The sequence below is a fragment of the Procambarus clarkii genome, chromosome 15, assembly GCF_040958095.1.
Source record: "Procambarus clarkii isolate CNS0578487 chromosome 15, FALCON_Pclarkii_2.0, whole genome shotgun sequence".
NCBI classification, from domain to species: Eukaryota; Metazoa; Arthropoda; class Malacostraca; order Decapoda; family Cambaridae; genus Procambarus; species Procambarus clarkii.
The window spans coordinates 6857755-6881962 of record NC_091164.1 but is presented as its reverse complement, the minus strand read 5'-3'; the positions used below and the strand labels follow the sequence as shown (position 1 = coordinate 6881962).

The 24208-nt window shown below is 44.7% G+C and overlaps 1 protein-coding gene across 1 annotated transcript in view; it reads right to left on the bottom strand.

Annotated features, from left to right (window-relative positions):
• The window catches only part of LOC123759099 (maltase-glucoamylase), a 289988-nt gene that overhangs the window by 119071 nt on the left and 146709 nt on the right, over positions 1–24208 (bottom strand). Inside the window, exons 24-26 of the mRNA XM_069324937.1 lie at positions 21633–21815; positions 12006–12166; positions 11250–11424 (exon numbers count right to left, since the gene is read on the bottom strand). Coding sequence (XP_069181038.1) covers positions 11250–11424; positions 12006–12166; positions 21633–21815 — 519 coding nt within the window. The remainder of the gene's footprint in view (positions 1–11249; positions 11425–12005; positions 12167–21632; positions 21816–24208) is intronic.

The window sequence follows — 24208 nt, the reverse complement described above, 5'->3', positions numbered from 1 at the left end:
CCCAGCAAAAGGGGGGGGGAGAGAGATAGGAAAAACCACGGAAGTGACTAAAACGAACGCCAAGCATCGGCTCCCGGAGACAGACACAAAACAGTGAAAATTGTGTTATCAGAAGTTGAAGTTCATTGGAAGTTGGCATAAAAACCATGAATATTCCATTAAAAAATGGATATTGTCAAAAAAAGAGATAACAAGTGAGAAACAATGGCAAAGAAGATCACAGTACACTAAATAGGATCAGGATCAAGGTCTGTGAAATCGTGGTTATGTGGCAGAGGTAAATCTAGCAAAGATGATGGAGTCAAGGGAGTGGTAGGATGGGCCAGAGGCGAACTGACAGAGTCCAGAGTGGGAGGAGGCATCAAAGAGGGGCGTTCAGGGGAATCAGGGGGATGAAGGACAGTAACTAGGGGAGTGAACTTGATCAAGGGCAGCATCCAAGAGAGAATAAAAAACCAAGGGAAACTCCACAGCTGGGACAGGCGACTCCGCCACTGAAATGGGAGGGGACTTAGGGATAAAGTCAAAGACAGTTTTCAGGACCAAAGGGTTTCAGGACCAAAGGGTTTGTCGAGCTGATAGATGAAGAACTGGAGGGCAAGGAAGAAACCTCAGGAAACAGGAAGAGGGCGGTGATAGTAAGGGCTGAAAGATCAGTGGCCTATCCACTGTGGAATGTAGTCGTCGTGTGTCTTCACGTATTTTATCCAGTTTTCTTCTTTATTTCGTTCAATCTTCTTTCTTCGTTCTTCTTACCGATGTTTTGACATTGTTGTTGTTGTTGTTAGGGGTCTTCGGTCTTCATGTAGGTCTTGCTTCGTGTTGAAATGGTAGTACTGGCATTCGAGTTTTCGTCGGTTAGATAGTCCATATACTTGATTCTTTGACGAGAGAATGAAGTCCCTACCGAGATGTCGTCGTCTGATGAGTCAGCTGAGTGCAAGTTGCTATAAGCAATTGGAGGTTGAGTAGCAGCAGCAGCAGGTCCTGTCGCTGAAGTAGAAGGTTCTGAGAACTCACAGACGAGGGGGGGAACTGTAACAGATGTCGATGGATGAGAAGGCGGTGGCTCCAAAGCTGCTTCCGTTGTAGTAACTGCCGTAGCGGGCGTTGCAGCCGCAGACTGCAAGTCAGCAAGGGCGGCCGTGTTCTCCTCAATAACCGGGTCAGGAGCTTGGGGAGAACTTGTAACTTACGTCTAGGTGGTGTAGACTGCGTCGGGTACGGTGAAGGTTGGGAGACCATTTACAAAATAGAGTAATAAATATATGTATCCAGTCGGAGGCGGAAAGAGAGGAAGATAACGATGCCTTCTTACCCACCAGGGAGGAAAGAGAGGAGCCAAACTTACGTTTCTGATCTAGAGAGACAGGCGTACCAGCAGCAATGTACTAGGAAACAGCCTTCACAGCCTCAACAGGAGATGGAGAACAGGAGCAGTCAACACGAAGATTGCCGCGAGGAGGACAAACAACATCTTGGACGAACAGGCATTGTGGAGGGCCAAAAGACAGAGAGGAGGGCTGAGCAGGAGTGGGATGAGAAAGGGAAAGTGGGCACAGGAGACAGAGCAGACCAGGAAGGAAGGAAGGAAGGAAGGAAGGAAGGAAGGAAGGAAGGAAGGAAGGAAGGAAGGAAGGAAGGAAGGAAGGAAGGAAACACCAGATGGAGAACCAAGAGGAAGACCCTCTAGCTCAGAACGCAAAGGAGGAGGTGCTGGAGGTGTCGGGGTCTAAGACCATGGAAACGGTTGCGGATTTGAGAAAGAGGGAGAGGACGAGAAATGGAACAAGACAAACGAGCACTAACACATGCCAGAGAAAAAAAGAAGACTGAGAACCTGGCGTCTCGTCTCAGGAAAAGACTAACGATTACGATGTTTCAAATTAAGGATGGCTTCCTCAATTTTGTAGTACACACACGTGTGGGAGAAGGCAGGGTGGGCGTCACCACAATTTCCTGCAGTGAGCTTGGGAAAATAGAGCACTCTATCTTAGAATGACCTGAGTCTCCACACAAAGGGCATAGGACTCACCTCACTTGTACCCCCAACCACTTGGGCTGGACGGTAGAGCAACGGTCTCGCTTCATGCAGGTCGGCGTTCAATTCCCGACCGTCCAAGTGGTTGGGGCACCATTCCTTTCCCCCGTCCCATCCCAAATCCTTATCCTGACCCCTTCCCGGTGCTATATAGTCATAATAGCTTGGCGCTTCTCCTGATATTTCCTTCCTTCCTTCACCTCACTTGTGCTCTTGAATGGACCATCGTCAAATCTCCAGCACCTATTGCAAAGACGAGGAGAGGGAGATGTACTCCTGAATGGAGTATCTGGCACTTACAAGGTCATATATCCAATTGTATCATATATCCAATTGTATCATATATACAATTGTATCATATATACAATTTACGGAAGATGGAAGGGACCTACCATCAAATGTCATTTTAACCACGAGAAGAGGCTGATGACGACCACGAGGGGGTCGAGTGAACGTATCAATCTGAAGAATAGAATGGCCTGGGGCTTCAAAGATATATTTAATATCCTCGTGGCAATCTTTCAGTTCCCTATCACCAGTCGAATCATGGAGCAGGAGAATAACTGTACCATTGCAATTTAACCAGGCATTTTTTTTAGATCCAAACAGTGGTCTCTCCAATGCAGGACAACGAAGTCAAGCAGTCAGCCGCTTCCTGAGAAGGAGCTGCGACGTCATACGGGATACGCGTGGCATACACGTTGGATAAAAATATTTAGTCCACTTAGCAGGACGAAACAAATCCTGGAATGTAGTAGAACGCGAAGGAATCATGAGCGTGCGAGTGCAGAGCTGACAGCGCCGAGCATGCCCTGTAAAAGAGGGGGTAAAAGGGGCAGTTATCACAGCGAGAGATGGAACCACTCAGGTGATGAGGTGGCCACCACCAGAGGCTTGAGGCTCAACCCCGCCACAGAGGTGGGAGGGAAGCAGAGTCAGCGAAGCAGCTTTGTTTAGGCCCAATGCAGCGGGACTACAGAGCCCGGCTTCCATCACAGTCCGACTCAGGGGCCTGGTCGCCCACCCCACGACTCTCAGAAATTAAATGAGTTAGAAATCGGCATAGAAACAAATATGAATATAATTTCATGTACGATTAAACTCCCATACCCACCATGGAGCCACAGTTAAAGGAAAGGACACCCAACAAGACAGGCCCCCCCCTCAGGGGGTGCATCGGGATTATACACCCTGCAATCGTCACCTGAAGAGCCGTCAGTCCGTCGAGATTAGGCTCAGCAATGAAGGCAAAGTTTGACAATAAAAGCATCCCCCTCGCTCGAAAACGTCAGGTACCACAGATCTACGAGTGAGACAGTGTGCCTCCCCAAACACCCGGCGTCAAAACAGAAGACTTCAGAAAGAATATTAAAGAACGGTAAAAAGTCGACTGGAACGAACAATCAGAAAGGAGAAGTTGGGAGGAAAAATGAAACATGAGGAAAAGGAAAAAGCAACCAGTAAAATTTGTGAAGACAGGAGCAGGAGCATAAGGTTTCAAAAGGAAAGGATACGCTGTCCCAAGGAGCATCACGCTCCGACAGCCGCCCACAAAGCCCCGTCTCGACGACAACGGGCTGGAAAGAGAGGGAAAGGGTTTTGGAGAAAGGTTTTGTTTAATTTATTTTCTAGTTGTTTGTAGAAGAGGAATATTTTGACGCAGTCATGAGGGTAATGAATGAGGTTTATGCAAACTTCACGTATCAAGAAGAAAAAATAATTTGTTATATGTGAATTAAGGTTCGTGTATCATAGCTAAGAAGAGCTATTGACATCTGTTGACCTGTTTCTTGGTAGTGGTGCTACTACTGACCTGTGGAGTATAATTCGTCAGAGAGTAGATCCACCCCAAGTAAAAGGAGGATTGATCCACCAGGGATTGTATGTCATTTTTATTTGCTTATTTGGGAGATGCCAATGTAATTGTATACGTGACGCAATGAACGGAAGTGAGAATGTTTCTTTGTTTTTTTATCCATATGTACTTAGATGTTGGGTAATTATAAGACCCGTGTTCTGCAAGAGTAATCAAGACAAGAACAGCAGCACAGTGTTGGGCATAATTTGTCATAACGAGAACCAAGTGGGGTGGAGGGGGAACAGTGCTTATTGAGGCAGTGATTACTGATGTTGACACTAATGTTGAGCATATTGTTGAAGAAAAACTATATAGATTTATTGGTTTGATGTAATTAAGTAAGCAGATGCATATAGAACTAGAGGAAAAATCGAAGTTGTTGCAAAGACATTCAATATGTCTTTGCAATTCCAATATGTCTCAGATATATGTACAAAGACATTTCAAGTTATCTGATGTGCAAGATTGATGATGTTGCAACCTAGATCCGAGAGATGAGTTGAAGACCGCGTTCAAGACATAATTTTTGCTTATTGTATTTCTTTAAATTAAATGTTGGTTTGTTAGAAGAAATGCTTCCTCTTGTACCCTGTGAGGTTTTTACTGAGAAAGAGAGGTGATAGCTTCAACCAGCCAGTTAAATAATGAAGATAGATAACAAGGGAACTGTTTGAGAGGTCATCTGGGTAACATATGAGGAAGATTGAATCACACGTAGCTCAGTTTGGGCGAGAGCACATGACCACAGGCTGAACCTGTGGTTCCAGAATCAGTGACGTGATACTTCTTCCACACACAATAATATACGTGTCCATGTGATTCTTTACTGAGGGTACTGGCAGTGTTGGGGTGTCAGCGAGGGTGACAGTGTTGGGGTGTCAGCGAGGGTGACAGTGTTGGGGTGTCAGCGAGGGTGACAGTGTTGGGGTGTCAGCGAGGGTGACAGTGTTGGGGTGTCAGCGAGGGTGGCAGTGTTGGGGTGTCAGCGAGGGTGACAGTGTTGGGGTGTCAGCGAGGGTGACAGTGTTGGGGTGTCAGCGATGGTTGTCGGAAAATCCGACACCATTTAATATATCATACAGATAATAGCTGTATTGTATAATCAAGTTACCCATAGAAAACGTAACTTTTAGTGGAATTACCGTCTAAAGAAAACGGGATATCATCACCACATACTATTATAATTCACCAGCTATTCTGCTGGGAATTGTTCTTAAATACATTAGTCTTTGGACTTTACCATCATAAAACATCTTATATAAATTAACTTAATTATCGATATTAAAGTAGAGTAAATGTGACCCTTCTATCACTTTCTGAAATCTGGACAAAGTAGGCCAGGCGTCAGAGTGGGGAAGGAGGGCAGCCATTGTTGTGTCACCTCCGAGACGTGTGGAGCAAATTTAGCTCCTATCATTCTGGACAATGTCGGCCAGTAACGTCAATAGTATGGAGTGTTAAACAACCATTGTTATACGAGACCAGAGGCTCACACGGGAGCAAATTCGGCTCCTGTTAATTTTACTTGGACGTAGTGTTATGGATACCAAAGGTGTACCATCTGTCAACACGCTGTCAACAAATCAAGTTAAGTGTTCTTTCCGAAACCCATTATTTATCATTAGTGGCCATTAATGTCATTATATAGGGTGACCCGGTTAGATCACATGGAAGCCTCAAACTAAAGGTAATTAAGCCAGGTCTTCATGTTCCATGTACTGTTTTCTCTGATATACTTGTCATATATAGGTATCTGGCTTCACAGCTAGCGCACTTTTGACAGGTCAAGACGAGGATGCAAGATTTGTGCACCAGTTACTGGGTGATATGGAAGCTACCTCAAAGAGGATAATTTGGTGTCTACACCCTAGTTATACCTGGTGGACTAACCTGCTGTACTATAAGATAAGGAACCTCTTTAATGTATGTAGTTATTTCTGTAGTTTGATTGGCTGCATATATATTAATTTAATAACCCCCCTAATGTGTAGAGGATCGATTTGTGAGATTATGAGATTATTGCAGAAATACAGTCCACTTATCATTATACAAATTGCTATCGAAGTATATAAATTAACGTAAATATAAATTCATATAAATTAAATAAATATAAATCTCACAGGTCGGTTCCCACAATGGTGGCAGTGTTGGGGTGTCAGCGAGGGTGGCAGTGTTGGGGTGTCAGCGAGGGTGGCAGTGTTGGGGTGTCAGCGAGGGTGACAGTGTTGGGGTGTCAGCTGGTAGTTATCATCCCTCTGGATAGTGTGATAATTTAGGAGGCCACGACGTGGAATTTTAAATGAATTACTTTATATTAACCATATTATTGAAGGAGGGAAGAGTTTTGAAAACACTGGAGAAAGCATGAATAGTGTTCCAGCACCATTGTGAGAGGGAGCCGTGTTCCAGCACCAGTGAGGGAGGGAGCCGTGTTCCAGCACCATTGTGGGAGGGAGGGAGCCGTGTTCCAGCACCATTGTGGGAGGGAGGGAGCCGTGTTCCAGCACCATTGTGGGAGGGAGGGAGCCGTGTTCTGGCACCAGTAAGGGAGGACAAGTTTCAGGAACCAGGACTAGATTAGAGCAACAGATTAGTTTCCATCCATCAAGAGAACTCCACTAGAGAGTGACGCAGCGACATAAAAAAGTGTTTTCATTCCTGGAAATCCGAAACACAGTTTTCCTTTTTGCTGGGTCCATACGTGCTGGTCTCAGGTGTTGATGAGTGTTGACGAGCAGGGTCGTCCCCTGGATATGTGGACACTTACGGCCCTATCCTGTGACCAGAGGGGGGGGACTTGGTGGTAGTTAGGGCTGGGGATCAGTTATAACTGCCACTTAGGAAGACAAAAATTCTGCCGCCCTTTCATTTACGACAGTTTCATTTATACTTTTCTCGGTGTCCTTCTACCACCTGTTGTTAACTGCTTTATCTCTACCTCTCCCACTCTCTCTCCCCCTCTCTCTCCCTCTCCCTCTCCCTCTCTCTCTCTCTCTCTCTCTCTCTCTCTCTCTCTCTCTCTCTCTCTCTCTCTCTCTCTCTCTCTCTCTCTCTCCCTCTCTCTCTCGCTCTCTCTCCCTCTCTCTCTCGCTCTCTCTCCCTCTCTCTCTCGCTCTCTCTCCCTCTCTCTCTCTCTCATCCGTCACTCTCTCTTCTTCTCTCTCTCCCACCCGTCACTTTCCCACCCGTCACTCTCCCACCCGTCACTCTCCCACCCGTCACTCTCCCACTCGTCACTCTCCCACTCGTCACTCTCCCACCAGTCACTCTACCACTCGTCACTCTCCCACCAGTCATTCTCCCACTCGTCACTCTCCCTCTCGTCATTCTCCCACTCGTCACTCTCCCACCAGTCACTCTCCCACCCGTCACTCTCCCACCAGTCACTCTCCCACCCGTCACTCTCCCACCAGTCACTCTCCCACTCGTCACTCTCGCACTCGTCACTCTCCCACCCGTCACTCTCCCACCAGTCACTCTCCCACCCGTCACTCTCCCACCAGTCACTCTCCCACCCGTCACTCTCCCACCAGTCACTCTCCCACCCGTCACTCTCCCACCAGTCACTCTCCCACTCGTCACTCTCCCACCAGTCACTCTCCCACCCGTCACTCTCCCACCAGTCACTCTCCCACCCGTCACTCTCCCACCAGTCACTCTCCCACTCGTCACTCTCCCACCCGTCACTCTCATACCAGTCACTCTCCCACCCGTCACTCTCCCACCAGTCACTCTCCCACTCGTCACTCTACCACTCGTCACTCTCCTACCCGTCACTCTCCCACCAGTCACTCTCCCACCCGTCACTCTCCCACCAGTCACTCTCCCACTCGTCACTCTCCCACTCGTCACTCTCACACCCGTCACTCTCCCACCAGTCACTCTCCCACCCGTCACTCTCCCACCAGTCACTCTCCCACTCGTCACTCTCCCACTCGTCACTCTCACACCCGACGTCACTCTCCCACCAGTCACTCTCCCACCCGTCACTCTCCCACCAGTCACTTTCCCACTCGTCACTCTCCCACTCGTCACTCTCCCACTCGTCACTCTCCCACCCGTCACTCTCCCACTCGTCACTCTCCCACCCGTCACTCTCCCTCCAGTTACTCTCCCACCAGTCACTCTCCCACCTGTCACTCTCTCACCAGTCACTCTCCCACCAGTCACTCTCCCACCAGTCACTCTCCCACCAGTCACTCTCCCACCAGTCACTCTCCCACCCGTCACTCTCCCACCCGTCACTCTCCCACCCGTCACTCTCCCACCAGTCACTCTCCCACCCGTCACTCTCCCACCAGTCACTCTCCCACCCGTCACTCTCCCTCTCGTCATTCTTCCACTCGTCACTCTCCCACCAGTCACTCTCCCACCCGTCACTCTCCCTCCAGTCACTCTCCCACCCGTCACTCTCCCACCCTTCACTCTCCCTCCCGTCACTCTCCCACCCTTCACTCTCCCTCCCGTCACTCTCCCACCCGTCACTCTCCCACCAGTCACTCTCCCACCAGTCACTCTCCCACCCGTCACTCTCCCACCCTTCACTCTCCCTCCCGTCACTCTCCCACCAGTCACTCTCCCACCCGTCACTCTCCCACCTTTCACTATCCCTCCCGTCACTCTCCCACCCGTCACTCTCCCACCCGTCACTCTCCCACCTTTCACTCTCCCTCCCGTCACTCTCCCACCCGTCACTCTCCCACCCGTCACTCTTGATGATTCACAAATATGTTTTGATGAATCGAAAAATCCATTTATAGTTTTTAATTTAATTAATTGAAGTTCAAATGGTGCGAAGTGTAAATGAGTGAGAAGGAGCTGTTAGGTCCACAGACACTTCCTGTTGAGAGCAATGTGCAAGGACACTGTTTGTGTTGGCACTGTTAGTGCCTCGTCACAGTCAGCACCTCGTCACAGTCAGCCCCTAGTCACAGTCAGCCCCTAGTCACAGTCAGCACCTCGTCACAGTCAGCACCTCGTCACAGTCAGCCCCTCGTCACAGTCAGCACCTCGTCACAGTCAGTGTCTCGTCACAGTCAGCACCTCGTCACAGTCAGTATCTCGTCACAGTCAGCCCCTCGTCACAGTCAGCACCTCGTCACAGTCAGTATCTCGTCACAGTCAGCACCTCGTCACAGTCAGTATCTCGTCACAGTCAGCACCTCGTCACAGTCAGCACCTCGTCACAGTCAGCACCTCGTCACAGTCAGCACCTCGTCACAGTCAGCACCTCGTCACAGTCAGCACCTAGTCACAGTCAGTACCTCGTCACAGTCAGCACCTCGTCACAGTCAGCACCTCGTCACAGTCAGCACCTCGTCACAGTCAGTATCTCGTCACAGTCAGCACCTCGTCACAGTCAGTATCTCGTCACAGTCAGCACCTCGTCACAGTCAGCACCTCGTCACCGTCAGCACCTCGTCACAGTCAGCACCTCGTCACAGTCAGCACCTAGTCACAGTCAGCACCTAGTCACAACACCCCTCTGGCTCTCACTCACCCTCTGGCTCTCACTCACCCTCTGGCTCTCACTCACCCTCTGGCTCTCACTCACCCTCTGGCTCTCACTCACCCTCTGGCTCCCACTCATCCTCTGGCTCTCACTCACCCTCTGGCTCTCACTCACCCTCTGGCTCTCACTCACCCTCTGGCTCTCACTCACCCTCTGGCTCCCACTCACCCTCTGGCTCCCACTCACCCTCTGGCTCTCACTCACCCTCTGGCTCTCACTCACCCTCTGGCTCTCACTCACCCTCTGGCTCTCACTCACCCTCTGGCTCTCACTCACCCTCTGGCTCTCACTCACCCTCTGGCTCTCACTCACCCTCTGGCTCTCACTCACCCTCTGGCTCACACTCACCCTCTGGCTCCCACTCACCCTCTGGCTCTCACTCACCCTCTGGCTCTCACTCACCCTCTGGCTCCCACTCACCCTCTGGCTCTCACTCACCCTCTGGCTCTCACTCACCCTCTGGCTCCCACTCACCCTCTGGCTCTCACTCACCCTCTGGCTCCCACTCACCCTCTGGCTCCCACTCACCCTCTGGTTTAGGTAGTGGTAGATGAGCGTGTATGTGGGGGTAGATGAGGGTGTAGGTGGGGTAGATGATGGTGTTGGTGGGGGTAGATGAGGGTATATGTGGGTGGTAGATGATAGTGTAGGTGATGGTAGATTAGGGTGTATGTTTTGGTAGATTAGGGTGTGGGTAGTGGTAGATGAGGGTGTGGGTAGTGGTAGATGAGGGTGTGGGTTGTGGTAGATGAGGGTGTGGGTTGTGGTAGATGAGGGTGTGGGTTGTGGTAGATGAGGGTGTGGGTTGTGGTAGATGAGGGTGCATGTGGTTGTAGATGAGGTTGTATGTGGGGGTAGATGAGGTTGCAGGTGGTGGTAGATGAGTGTGCATGTGGGGTAGATGATGGTGCAGGTGGGGTAGATGATGGTGCAGGTGGGGTAGATGATGGTGCATGTGGGGTAGATGATGGTGCAGGTGGGGTAGATGATGGTGCAGATGGTGGTAGATGATGGTGCAAGTGGTGGTAGATGAGGGGTGCGGGTGGTGGTAGATGAGGGTGCGGGTGGTGGTAGATGAGGGTGCGGGTGGTGGTAGATGAGTGTGCGGGTGGTGGTAGATGAGGGTGCATCGAAAGCTTTCTTATTTAATTAACGGTAATTAATAAAATAAAATATTAAATATTTAATAAAATAAAATAAAATAAAATTTTGTTCATAATTTAAATGCTTATGGATTAAACGTGTTAAGTCCTCGTGTTCTGACCTCTCAGTACAATGTCATTTACCACTGCGTACCTCTGCTACAAGAGTGCGATTGTATGCTTGTCTGTCTGTCCGAAGCTGGAGGCCAGACATTTGTGACTGGCCTTACACAAATTTGTAGGGGGAATGGTCTGGGGTAAAGGACGGACATAGGCTTCCCAACGTAGTCCTAAGTTAAATGATTTAAGAAATATTAATAATTATTAACACATAACCCTCATCCGATTTTCACGGATTCCATTCTGGTCAAGTGTGACATGTTGGTGAAGACGGCCGAAGTGTGTTTCGTCATCTTAAAAAAATAATTCTCTAAAGATCTATACAATAGCTTCATTTCTCCAGAATATTATATTTTATAAAAGGGAAGTGATGCTTAACAAGGGAGGAGGAGGAGAGGGCACCCGGGCACCGCCGGATACTCCTCCTAATACCCTATACACCAACCTACAAGACTCTCTACGCTAAAAACAAACTTACATTAACCGATATTTAGATACACGATAAATTTAGATTAAAACCCGTTTTCTAAAATGTGATTCGGGAGTCATTTTGATTCATTTTGATGTAGGACTCACCCCTGGGACGGGCCCCTGGTCCCTGGAGAAGACGGGCCACACCTTCCCTCCCAGGTGGTGCCTGAAGGTGTGGTGGGCGTTCTCCCCGAGGCCGTACACGTTCCTGCTGGGCAACGTGCTGCTGATGCTCAGGAACTGCTCCGAGAACGTCAGTCCCCCGATCCTCGTGTCGAACCTCAGGGGCGAGAATAAATGTCGGCCCGAGGTGTATTGACCGTCGGCCGAGGTGTATTGACCGTCGGCCGAGGTGTATTGACCGTCGGCCGAGGTGTATTGACCGTCGGCCGAGGTGTATTGACCGTCGGCCGAGGGACAGTGATCGTTAGGTAACATAATAGTTTGATGATGGCCGTGTGCAGAGTTGTCAATTGTTTGATGAGTGATCAATGTTTTGATGATGGGCTGCGTGTTGAATGATCAATATTTGAATGATGGGCTGTGTGTAGAGTGATCAATATTTTAATGATGGGCTGTGTGTAGAGTGATCAATATTTGAATGATGGGCTGTGTGTAGAGTGATCAATATTTTAATGATGGGCTGTGTGTAGAGTGATCAATATTTTAATGATGGGCTGTGTGTAGAGTGATCAATATTTTAATGATGGGCTGTGTGTAGAGTGATCAATATTTCAATGATGGGCTGTGTGTAGTGATCAATATTTTAATGATGGGCGGCTCTCATTAATCTTAGCAATAATGCTTCCATCGAGCATTCATTCAATACAAAATAAATTCGCTCCTTGAAGGTCCACTCACAGGATGGTGCCAGTGTCTCTCCTGACGACGTAGAAGTAGAAGGGGTCTCCGGGTCGTGGGTGGCTGGGCAGTGCCACCTCGTACAGGGGGTCCCTGGCACCGCCCCCTGGCACTCGTACCTCAACTGGCACCTCGTAACGGCTCTCCTCAGCTTGGTAAAACTGTTCAAATGGAAAGAAAAATGGATTTAGTCCACAAGAACCTAAGAATTAGGGAGCTTTGGAGCAGAGCTGGAATTTATTAAGGTCTTGGGCAGCAAATTGCGAAACCTGTGTATCTTTCTTCGAAAACTGCAGCGTTGTTTATATTTAATAAACTGTTTATAAGGACCAAAGCACTACGAGGCTGTTTATAATAATAATAACATTGGGTCGTAGGGTTTCGATGACTCGAAACAGCTCGAAGACTGTTCAGTAAATTTGCCACAAAGGCGCCATGTTTGTTGATGTAAAGGTTTCGTAAGAAGGTGCGTAAATGCTTGATGAATCCAAGTCCAGGTCTGCTGGCCTGGATGGTCTTGTTCATGTCCACCACTTCTGTTGGCCCGAACTAGGCGGGTCCGGCTGAAAACCACTCCCCCGTCTCACCTTTCCAATCTATTAGTGAAACTGAGTAGCCTAAAACAAGCCGGTGAAAGTGTCTCAGTAACACAGCCGGCAGCCCGTGGTACCTACCCAACACTCCTTATCAATCATACAATGTATATATATGATGTAACTATATAACCTGAGCTTGTAAAAGCACCTTCATCACCTTCAGTGATTAAGTGCTTAATTGCACACTAGTTTCTTTATCAGCTACCTCACCCTGTCAGAGTAAATGAGACAAATGTATGTGAATGCATGTGTGTGTGTGTATATATGTATGTATATGTGTGTGTGTGTGTGTATGTATATGTATGGGTATAAAGTATATATGGAAGCTGATCAGAATTACATTTCACCTTTGTGAATGTACATTAATGACACTATGTAAAAGACACATCTAACACTTTATGTAGAGCATACGTAAATCTGTGTATCTATGTATTTACGTATGTAGGTTAGCTTAGCATTTTAAAAGCACCGAATCACCTTCTGTGGATGATTGTTCAATAAACCCTTGAACAATATGTTTAACACTTCTCTAACCCTGTCCATGGAGGACAGAAGAAAATGTATATATGCTGGTTAGCATTGTAAATGTGTGGCCACGTCTGTGGTAGAAAATAATAATAATAAAAAAAAAAAAAAAAAAAAAAACTCTTACCAAACCTGTTCTTCTGCACAATTGTTGTCTCCTAACTCTCCTTGCCACTTCGGGGAAGGGGGGTATAGGGTGTTTATGTAGTTTCAGGGCACCAATCCCCCCAGCCACAGGGCACCAATCCCCCCAGCCACAGGGCACCAATTCCCCCAGCCACAGGGGCATGGCGAGAAGGCACCCCTAAGCATACCTAATACCCTATCAAACACAAACTTAAACACACATAAATGTCAGCTCTCATCACAACCCACAAGAGTTAAGATGATATTAATAACACACAATAATAACCTGAAAAACAAACATATATAAAATGGAAAATTCTTTTGTAATTGTTTTTTTCTTATATAGGACACAGCACACACAGGTAGGATTGCACAGTATATCATTAAAAAAGAACTAACGCTGAAGCCTTCCCCACAACGTAATATATGCCGCTTGTGCCCCACACGCAGCGCGCTCTTACTTGTTCCCAGAGCATCAGAACCTGGAAGATGTGATACTCAAACACGAGTAAAGTTAGCATAATATTATCTAGAAACAATTGTGGGAAAAATAGGAATATAAAAAGATGAAGCTGCATTTCTTTGGTCATTTGTATTGTTCTTATTGATATTTTCATAGTGCCTTCTTGGATTGAACATTAAATGGTAGTCTATGCTATACAGTTTAGTCCAGAGAAACTGTTGTCCAGAGAAACTGCAGTCCGGATAAACTGCAGTCCAGAGAAACTGCAGTCTGGATAAACTGCAGTCTGGATAAACTGCAGTCTGGATAAACTGCAGTCCAGAGAAACTGCAGTCAGGATAAACTGCAGTCCGGATAAACTGCAGTCCAGAGAAACTGCAGTCCGGATAAACTGCAGTCCGGATAAACTGCAGTCCAGATAAACTGCAGTCCGGATAAACTGCAGTCCAGAGAAACTGCAGTCCGGATAAACTGCAGTCCGGATAAACTGCAGTCCAGAGAAACTGCAGTCCGGATAAACTGCAGTCCGGATAAACTGCAGTCCAGAGAAACTGCAGTCCGGATAAACTGCAGTCTGGATAAACTGCAGTCTGGATAAACTGCAGTCCAGAGAAACTGCAGTCCGGATAAACGGCAGTCCGGATAAACTGCAGTCTGGATAAACTGCAGTCTGGATAAACTGCAGTCTGGATAAATTACAGTCCAGAGAAACTGCAGTCCGGATAAACTGCAGTCCGGATAAACTGCAGTCTGGATAAACTGCAGTCTGGATAAACTGCAGTCTGGATAAACGGCAGTCCGGATAAACGGCAGTCCGGATAAACTGCAGTCTGGATAAACTGCAGTCTAGAGAAACTGCAGTCCAGAGAAACTGCAGTCCGGATAAACTGCAGTCTGGATAAACTGCAGTCTGGATAAACTACAGTCCAGAGAAACTGCAGTCCAGAGAAACTGAAGACCAAAGAGAGTGCAGTCCAGAGAAACCACAGTCAGTGGAAAGTGGTGCCGCTAATCAGGAAATGGATAAAGAAAGACCAGGATGTGCCACAACCATTCATAGCGACCTGCGGCCTATCAAAGGCAGCGGGACCTTATCCAGCCCACGTCGTCGTGATGAACAAGACCGTAAGACAAAGGATCAAAAGCCTTCATCTACTGTAATTGCGTCATTAAGAATAAAAAAAATATTTCATCTGAAGTAATTAAAAAAAAAATAGGGGATGCGTTTAGTCCTTGCACAAGTCATACAAGAAATACATTCATGCAAGAAATAATTATTCCAAGATTTGGCAGTAAGCAATGCAACATTGCACCAGAAACTTTTCGGATGATATTTGCACCTCAGAATGTAGTTTAGAATTTAGAACATTGTTTAGATATGTTTATTTAATTTGTAAGTTTTTTCAATTTTTTGTTTTTTTGTTTTGTTTTTAGACTTTCATAAACAAGTAGGAAAGATGAGATAATTTTACCTTTAACACCATTCTTAATTCTTATCGGATTCCTGGCTATTTTTTTTTATTTTTTTTTTTTTTTTACATTTCTTTAATACTTAAAAGTCGTTAAATAATTATAGATAAATGATTCTGACTCACATTCAAGAATTTATTCACTAAAAATTTACATGACGCTCTTATATCAATATGTATTTTAGAAGCACACAAAAGCCTATAACACACATACACACACACACACACACACACACACACACACACACACACACACACACACACACACACACACACACACACACACACACACACACACACACACACGCACGCACACACACACGCACGCACACACACACGCACACACACACACACACACACACCTCCCAAGGGGCTACTCAATTTGGAGACGGGACAGAAAAATTAGGAAAGGCGGTGGCGTTGCTGTGCTGGTGAAAGAACACCTAAAGGTGAAGGAAATAATGACTGCCAATCCACAAGAAGTTGACATAATAGCACTAGAGATCTGCCATGAGGATGATAAACTAATGATCATAAATGCTTATAGTCCACCGCCAAGCAGCACATGGGCAAAGGAGGAGCTAGATAGTAAACGAGAAGGTCTTATAACAATAATGAGAGAGATCATAGCGAGAGCGGATAACGATAGTTCACGACTGTTGATAGTCGGCGACTTCAACTTGAAAGCCATAGACTGGGAAGCATATGAAGCTAAAACAGAAGATTTCTGGACCTGTAAATTTGTAGACCTCATTCTGGAAACATTCTTGTATCAACATGTTAAACAAGCTACGAGGATGAGGGAAGTTCCCTCCATGCTACATTTGATATTTGCCAGGTAGGAGGAAGAAATATTTGACATTCAGTACCTTCCTCCCTAGGGGTAAAAGTGACCATGTTTTTTTGGGAATAAAGTATGCAATGCGTTATAATCTGGAAGAAAATATGAAGGTTGATGCAATTGAAAAACCTGACTTTAGGAGAGGACATTATGGCAACCTTAGAAATTTTTTTAGTGGGTATAATTGGACAGACTTGTTGCTAGGCAAGGAAGTGAATGAGATGTATGTCAAGTTTTGTGAAATATATGATAAAGGCACAAATTATTTTATACCAAAACAGAGAAGCAGAACTAGGAAACAGGATTGGTTGAACAGAAATTGCGAAAGAGCCAGAGACCAAAAGACACAAAAATGGAATCAATACAGGAAGAGGCAAACCCCCAAACATACCAGCGATACAAAGATGCGAGAAACAACTACACGGCAGTGAGGAGAGAGGAAGAAATAAATTTTGAAAAAGGGATTGCACACAAATGTAAAACAGAACCAGGTCTATTCTATAAATTCATAAACAACAAATTGCAGGTAAAGGATAATATTCAGAGGTTGAAAATGAAAAATAGATTCACGGAAAATGAAAAGGAAATGTGTGAAACATTAAACGAAAAGTTCCAAAGTGTGTTTGTACAAAATGAAATCTTCAGGGAACCAGATACAATAAGAATTCCAGAGAACAACATAGAGCACATAGAGGTGTCTAGAGACAAAGTGGAAAAAATGCTCAAGGAGCTAAATAAGAACAAAGCAGTTGGTCCAGATGGAGTTTCACCATGGGTTCTGAGAGAATGTGCACCTAGGCTCAGCATTCCTCTTCAACTGATTTTTCAGGCATCCCTGTTTACAGAAGTTGTAGCTGATGTGTGGAAAAAGGCTAACATAGTTCCAATCTACAAAAGTGGAAGCAGGGACGACCCCCTTAATTATAGACCTGTATCATTGACAAGTGTAAGAGTCAAAATATTGGAAAAAAATAATTAAAACTAAATGGGTAGAACACCTGGAGAGAAATTATATAATATCAGACAGACAGTATGGTTTTCGATCTGGAAGATCCTGTGTATCGAATTTACTCAGTTTCTATGATCGAGCAACAGAGATATTACAGGAAAGAGATGGTTGGGTTGACTGCATCTATCTGGACCTAAAAAAGGCTTTCGACAGAGTTCCACATAAGAGGTTGTTCTGGAAACTGGAAAATATTGGAGGGGTGACAGGCAAGCTTCTAACATGGATGAAAAATTTTCTGACTGATAGAAAAATGAGGGCAGTAATCAGAGGCAATGTATCGGACTGGAGAAATGTCACAAGTGGAGTACCACAGGGTTCAGTTCTTGCACCAGTGATGTTTATTGTCTACATAAATGATCTACCAGTTGGTATACAGAATTATATGAACATGTTTGCTGATGATGCTAAGATAATAGGAAGGATAAGAAACTTAGATGATTGTCATGCCCTTCAAGATGACCTGGACAAAATAAGTATATGGAGCACCACTTGGCAAATGGAATTTAATGTTAATAAATGCCATGTTATGGAATGTGGAATAGGAGAACATAGATAGAAAAAAGATAGATAAAAGATAAAAAAGATAAAGTTTTGTAGATAGAAAACTATCACCTGAGGACCATATAAAGAATATTGTGCGAGAAGCTTATGCCACGCTTTCTAACTTCAGAATTGCTTTTAAATACATGGATGGCGATATACTAAAGAAATTGTTCACGACTTTTGTTAGGCCAAAGCTAGAATATGCAGCGGTTGTGTGGTGCCCAAATCTTAAGAAGCACATCAACAAACTGGAAAAGGTGCAAAGACATGCTACTAAGTGGCTCCCAGAACTGAAGGGCAAGAGCTACGAGGTGAGGTTAGAGGCATTAAATATGCCAAAACTGGAAGACAGAAAAAAAAGAGGTGATATGATCACTGCATACAAAATAGTAACAGGAATTGATCAAATCGATTGGGAAGATTTCCTGAGACCTGGAACTTTAAGAACAAGAGGTTATAGATATTAACTAGCTAAACACAGATGCCGAAGAAATATAAGAAAATTCACTTTCGCAAACAGAGTGGTAGACGGTTGGAACAAGTTAGGTGAGAAGGTGGTGGAGGCCAAGACCGTCAGTAGTTTCAAAGCGTTATATGACAAAGAGTGCTGGGAAGACGGGACACCACGAGCGTAGCTCTCATCCTGTAACTACACTTAGGTAATTACACACACACACTGCAGACTGGGGGGGGGGGGCGGCTGTGTGGATAGCACGCTTTACACGAAAGCCTGTGGGCCGGGTTCGATTCCCGCCGCCGGCGAGAAACAAAAATGGGCAGTTTCTTTCACCCTGATGCTCCTGTTACCTAGCAGTAAATAGGTACCTGGGAGTTAGACAGCTCTTACGGGCTGCTTCCTGGGTGTGTGTGTGTGTGTGTGTGAAAAAAATAATTAGTAGTTAGTAACAATTGATTGATTGAGAGTTGAGAGGCGGGCCGAAAGAGCAGAGCTCAACCCCAGCAAGCACAACTAGATGAATACACACACACACACACACACTGTTATGACCACACATACACTAGTATGATCATACTGTGGCTGGTGTATGATGTGTTCAAACTGTATAGTGATATCTTGGTTGATTAGCCAAGTATCACGAATACTATATTTTCTTTCTAATCTTCTTCCAACAATATATTAGTACAAATTGTGTATTGCCAAGGAATGTCAAATATATCTATGTATATTTATATTTTTGTACCATATGTTTTTGCCATGTATTTGTGGATATATACTGGAAGTGTAGTGAATAGCAGTAGCTTAATGTCATGTAGCTTGGAAAATACCATTATGTGCTTATACTATGTAATGCTACGTATTGCTGTATAGGACTAGAGATGAGACATATGACCACAGATCTGACGCCAGACACACTCATTAGCCGAGTAACATCAGAATACGCAATAATCTACCAACGACATTTGGAAAAAGGTACTCACCTAGTTGTACTCACATCGTTGTACTCACCTAGGTGTGCTTGCGGGGGTTGAGGTTTAGCTCTTTGGTCTCGCCTCTCAACCGCCAGTCAACTGGTGTACAGATTCCCGAGTCTACTGGGCTTTATCATATCTACATTTGAAACTGTGTATGGAGTCAGCCTCCGCCACATCACTGCCTAATGCATTCCATTTGTTAACTACTCTGACACTAAAAAAATTCTTTTTAATGTTTTTGTGGCTCATTTGGGTACTCAGTTTCCATCAGTGTCCTCTTGTTCGTGATCCACCCGTGTTAAATGGTATCCTTCCTACACCAGTGGTGAGTGTGTGTGTGATAATGGAGAATGGAAAGTGAGCTTCAAGGTAATATACTCAAACATTGATGGGATTACAAATTTAAGCAAGTGAAATAGACGAAAAAACACAAAAAGAGAACCCAGCTGTAATTCACTCTCAGAAAGGAAATTATTAGGCATCTTGACAAATGCAGTTTCCATTGGACTACTATATAGTAAGGAAAGAGAGGGAAGGGAGAAGAGGAGTGGTGGCCCTGCTGATAAGTACTGACGTTTTGAGTTGATGTAAATTCTGGGCTGTGAAGGATTCAGAGACTACTTAACAGGAACTTTGACTATAGGCGGACCTAAGATAATGGTAGCAGTCATTTATAACTCTCCATTAAATGATAAAAAACCCAGACAGGTGTTTGATAGAAATAACATGGCAACCAATAATATGATAGAGAAAACAGCTTCAGTTGCCTGCAAGAGTGGCTCCAGACTCTTAATCATAGGCGACTTCAATCACGGAAAGATAGACTGGGAGAACGGGGAACCACATGGAGGTGTAGATACATGGAGAGCTAAACTCCTGGAAGTGGCAACAAGAAACTTTCTGAGCCAACATGAAAAAGGGATCCACAAAAAGAGAGGCAATGGCAAACCAGCAAGACTCGACCTGATATTCACCTTGAATGGATCAAGCATACGGGAAGTCGAATTTGAAGCCCCTATAGGAATAAGTGACCACAGTGTATTGACATTTGAGTATCTGGTGGAGGTAAGGATAATCTATCCAAGGATGGGATCCGAAAGAAAAGGCTAAATTACCGAAGAGGAAAATATGACGAGATTAGGGTATATTACCTGGATAGAAGCTGCATAACAACGAACAGACAGTAGAGATAACGATGTGGAAGGTCTTGTTTAGCTAATCTTCTGAGCTTTTATGAGAGCCACAGAGATCTTGCCAGAAAGAGAGGATGGGGGTTGACTGCCTCTATCTGGACTGACAAAACAAAGGCCTTTGAAAGCGTCCCACACAAAAGACAGTTCTGGAATCTAGAACACAGAGGCAGACTACTGAATTGGATCACAAAAAATGATAGCGGACGCACCAATGCGAGCAGTGATCAGAGACGATACATCAGACTGAAGAAATGTCACTGTAACAGTACCACAAAATAGTGCCCTTGCACAAGTAGTGTTCACTGTCTATCAACGATCTATCAGAGGGAATACAGAGCTACATGTGTATGTTTCATAGCGATGCAAAGTTACAAAGGGTGAGTACAAGACTTAAATGATTGTCTTGCCCTTCAAAATAACTTGAACACATAAAGTAAATGGAGTAACACATGGCAGATATAATTTAATGTAAATAAATGCCAGGTAACTGAATGTGAAAAACGGAAAAGAACTTGAGCTATAAATTATGTGAAAAATGATACTATCGAACTGACAAAGATCTACAGATGGTTCTGGATGGTAAAGTGTCACCAGAGGATCACTGAAAGGGCATCGTGGAAGAAGATTATGCTATGTTACTAAATTTCAGAGGCACGTTTAAATACATGGATGGAGAAATACTAAAGGAACTGTTTATGGCGTACATGAGACCGAAATTGGAATATGCAGCAGTTGTATGATGTCCATATATCCAGAAGCACATCAATACAAGCACACTTAAAAGAGTGCAAAAGCATACACTCTAAATGTAACTCTACATTTCTGTAGAGTTATGTTATCATAACATAGTTATGATATGTTGAGTTGAGTTACATGTTGAGTTATCAAATGTAACATCTACATGTACACTGTCTGTCCGAAACGCTGCACGTACTAGTAGCTTTACAAGAATGTAATTACTATGCTATGTATCCTCACAATCCCAATGTACCTTCATATATATATATATATATATATATATATATATATATATATATATATATATATATATATATATATATATATATATATATATATATAAATGCCGTTAAATTTAAAGAAACTGGAAGATGGAAGGAAAAGAGTAGACATGATCACTCCGTACAAAATAGAGACAGAAAACGATCCAGTTAACAAGACAGAATAAAACCTGCAACTTAAAGAGCCCAAATATTCCAGTTAAGGTAATAAAGACACCGACCAAATATGCCAATATTTTTCGTTTATCAAGAGACCTGTAGACTGTCGGAACAATTTTAGTGAGATGGCGATGGAGGCCAAAACCCTCAGTAGTTTAAAGCGTCATATAAGAGAGATTATAGGGACGACGGGACACCACGAGCGTAGCTCTCTTCCTGTAACTCCACTTAGGTCAGCACACACCCCCACCTTAACTCTGAGAGTGTGGTCGCTGTAGAGGAAGGCCTGGAAGGTGATGTTGTTCATCTCCCCGCCATACAAGGAGGCGCCCATCTTCCTCAACACTGTCCGGAACCCATCCTCAGTCCTCTCCACCACGCCGTCAGCGAACATAAAGCCGTAGTCGGACAGCGGAGGAATCGAACACGGTATCTAAATAAAACAGATGCAGGTTATTTTTTTATTCATTCGCATTGTCCGAAAGTTCGACACTAAATTACTAACACCTAACATATCAAGTCAAAACGGTTATGTTAGGAACAAACAAATATTACTAACCACTAACTTCATTAGAAGAAAATGGGTTTCAGTGGCTTCTCGGAGACAATAGGAGGTTCCCTACGTCACCAAAATATTTATTTACAGAGCACGTATCCTTAAAACACCAGCCTGGGAACTATATATGATCAAAAAAGTATTCACCAGGACTTAATTTAGTTAAAATACAACCAAACCCAACGTCTCAGTCAAGAATTCAGAACCGCGTTCCTGAAGGGGTCCAGGGGCCAGATTCACGAAAGCACTTACGCAACCACTTACGAACCTGTACATCTTTTCTCAATCTTGGCGGCTTTGTTTCCAATTATTAAACAGTTAATGAGCTCCGAGGCACCAGGAGGCTGTTTATAACAATAACAACAGTTGATTGGGAAGTTTTCATGCTTGTAATCTGTTTAATAAATGTAACCAAAGCCGTCAAAGATTGAGGAAAGATGTACACGTTCGTAAGTGCTTGCGTAAGTGCTTTCGTGAATCTGGCCCCTGGAGCCTGTCGGGAAGGGGGCGCCGCGCCAGTGCTGTGCCCGTGGTCATACACACGACAACACCGAGACTTGCCTGCCTCTCTAGTCGACAGTTGCCGGTCTCAAATACTCTCCACGAGCTTCGACAAAGGAACCACTGAGTCTCTGATCAACCGAAGATCTCGCTAATCTTGGGAAGTATTGTAACCGGTAAAATTTTATTGTATTATATGTATGTGGATTGCCATTGATCATATATACAAATTTTGCCAGTTATGATGCCTGAACAACACCCGGAACGGGTAAGCTGTGTATTAATTATATAGAACCTCCCCTGATATATGCTGTCTATTGTAATAGCAGTTCACTGCTTTGAAGTTACTTGGCAGGTGCAGTCCATGGGAAGAAGAAATGACAACGGGTCGTCTTAGTACAACAGGAATCATTCTCAGTCACCATTAGGGCTTAAACCAACGAGTTTCGCATGTGGCTGAGGAATGTTCCAGTGCCTATTGCTAGGCAATATGCTACATAACAGATAAGCTGTGTATAGTAATCCATTTTATACTAATCCATTTTATCTGCTTACTAACATTGTAACCTATTATGTTTATCAATTATTTGATTAATAGGCTTCGTACATATACCCTCGAAATATATGTGAGCCGGAAACACCTGGCAGGATGATCACAGAACATACAGTCCACTTTAAATTAATTATAAAACAACGTAAACTTGTAAATCTAATAATTTGATAATTAAGTAAATGAGCAAGTAAATCCTGCTGGGAAATTCCCCCATACGTATAGGTATTTTTGCACAGGTCAAGCTTTAGCTCTTGGGGCCCGCTTATCAACTTTCAGTCAACCAATATACGGGTTCTTGAACCTACTGAGTTTTATCAAATCTGCATTTAATTCTCTATTTAATCTACCTTCTGTACTACAAATTCCCAAAATGGCTTCAATACTCTGAAATTGAAGTTCTTTGTAGCTCATTCGAACACTGTGTACACATGGCCGGGTCCCCCTTGTACGTATGTTCCAGTCTTAGTCTGTCCTTGTACTTTCTGCCAAGTCCCTGGTACATTTTGTTTGTGGTGATCATGTATTTACCTCTCTTCGTAACATGTGATTTTTTATCTTTTTAGTTACTCCTTGTAGCTCATAGCTCTCGGGTCTGGAACAAGTCTGGTCGTACAACTTAGGTTTTCCCAAGGTTAAGTTTTATAATAATAATAATTCATTGTGTCGGGGGGACAGGCAGCCAGTAATTATATACATATTAGGCTTATATCGTGGAACCCCCCCCCCCTGCCCTGGACAGTAACACCACAACAGTGGTCTAACTCCTGGGTACCAATTTACTGCTAGGTGATAAGGTGCATTAGGTGATAGGAAACGTCCCAAGTATTTCTGTCCCGGCAGGGATTCGAACCCGGAATTACAGTCTGTGAGTTGACAACGAACCCGACTGTACTACAGAGAGACTCTTTAGTTCTTGTTGTTTTGTACTCGGAGGTAAGAACGCTATGCTGATACTGCATATTCCAAAATTGGTCTGGCGTATGTGGTATACGATGTCCGAAATGATTTATAGTGTGTGTGTGTGCGTGTGTGTGTGTGTGTGTGTGTGTGTGTGTGTGTGTGTGTGTGTGCGTGTGTGTGTGTGTGTGTGTGTGTGCGTGTGTGTGTGTGTGTGTGTGTGTGTGTGTGTGTGTGTGTGTGTGTGTGTGTGTGTGTGTGTGTGTGTGTGTGCGTGTGTGTGTATGTGCGTGTGTGTGTGTGTGTGTGTGTGTGTGTG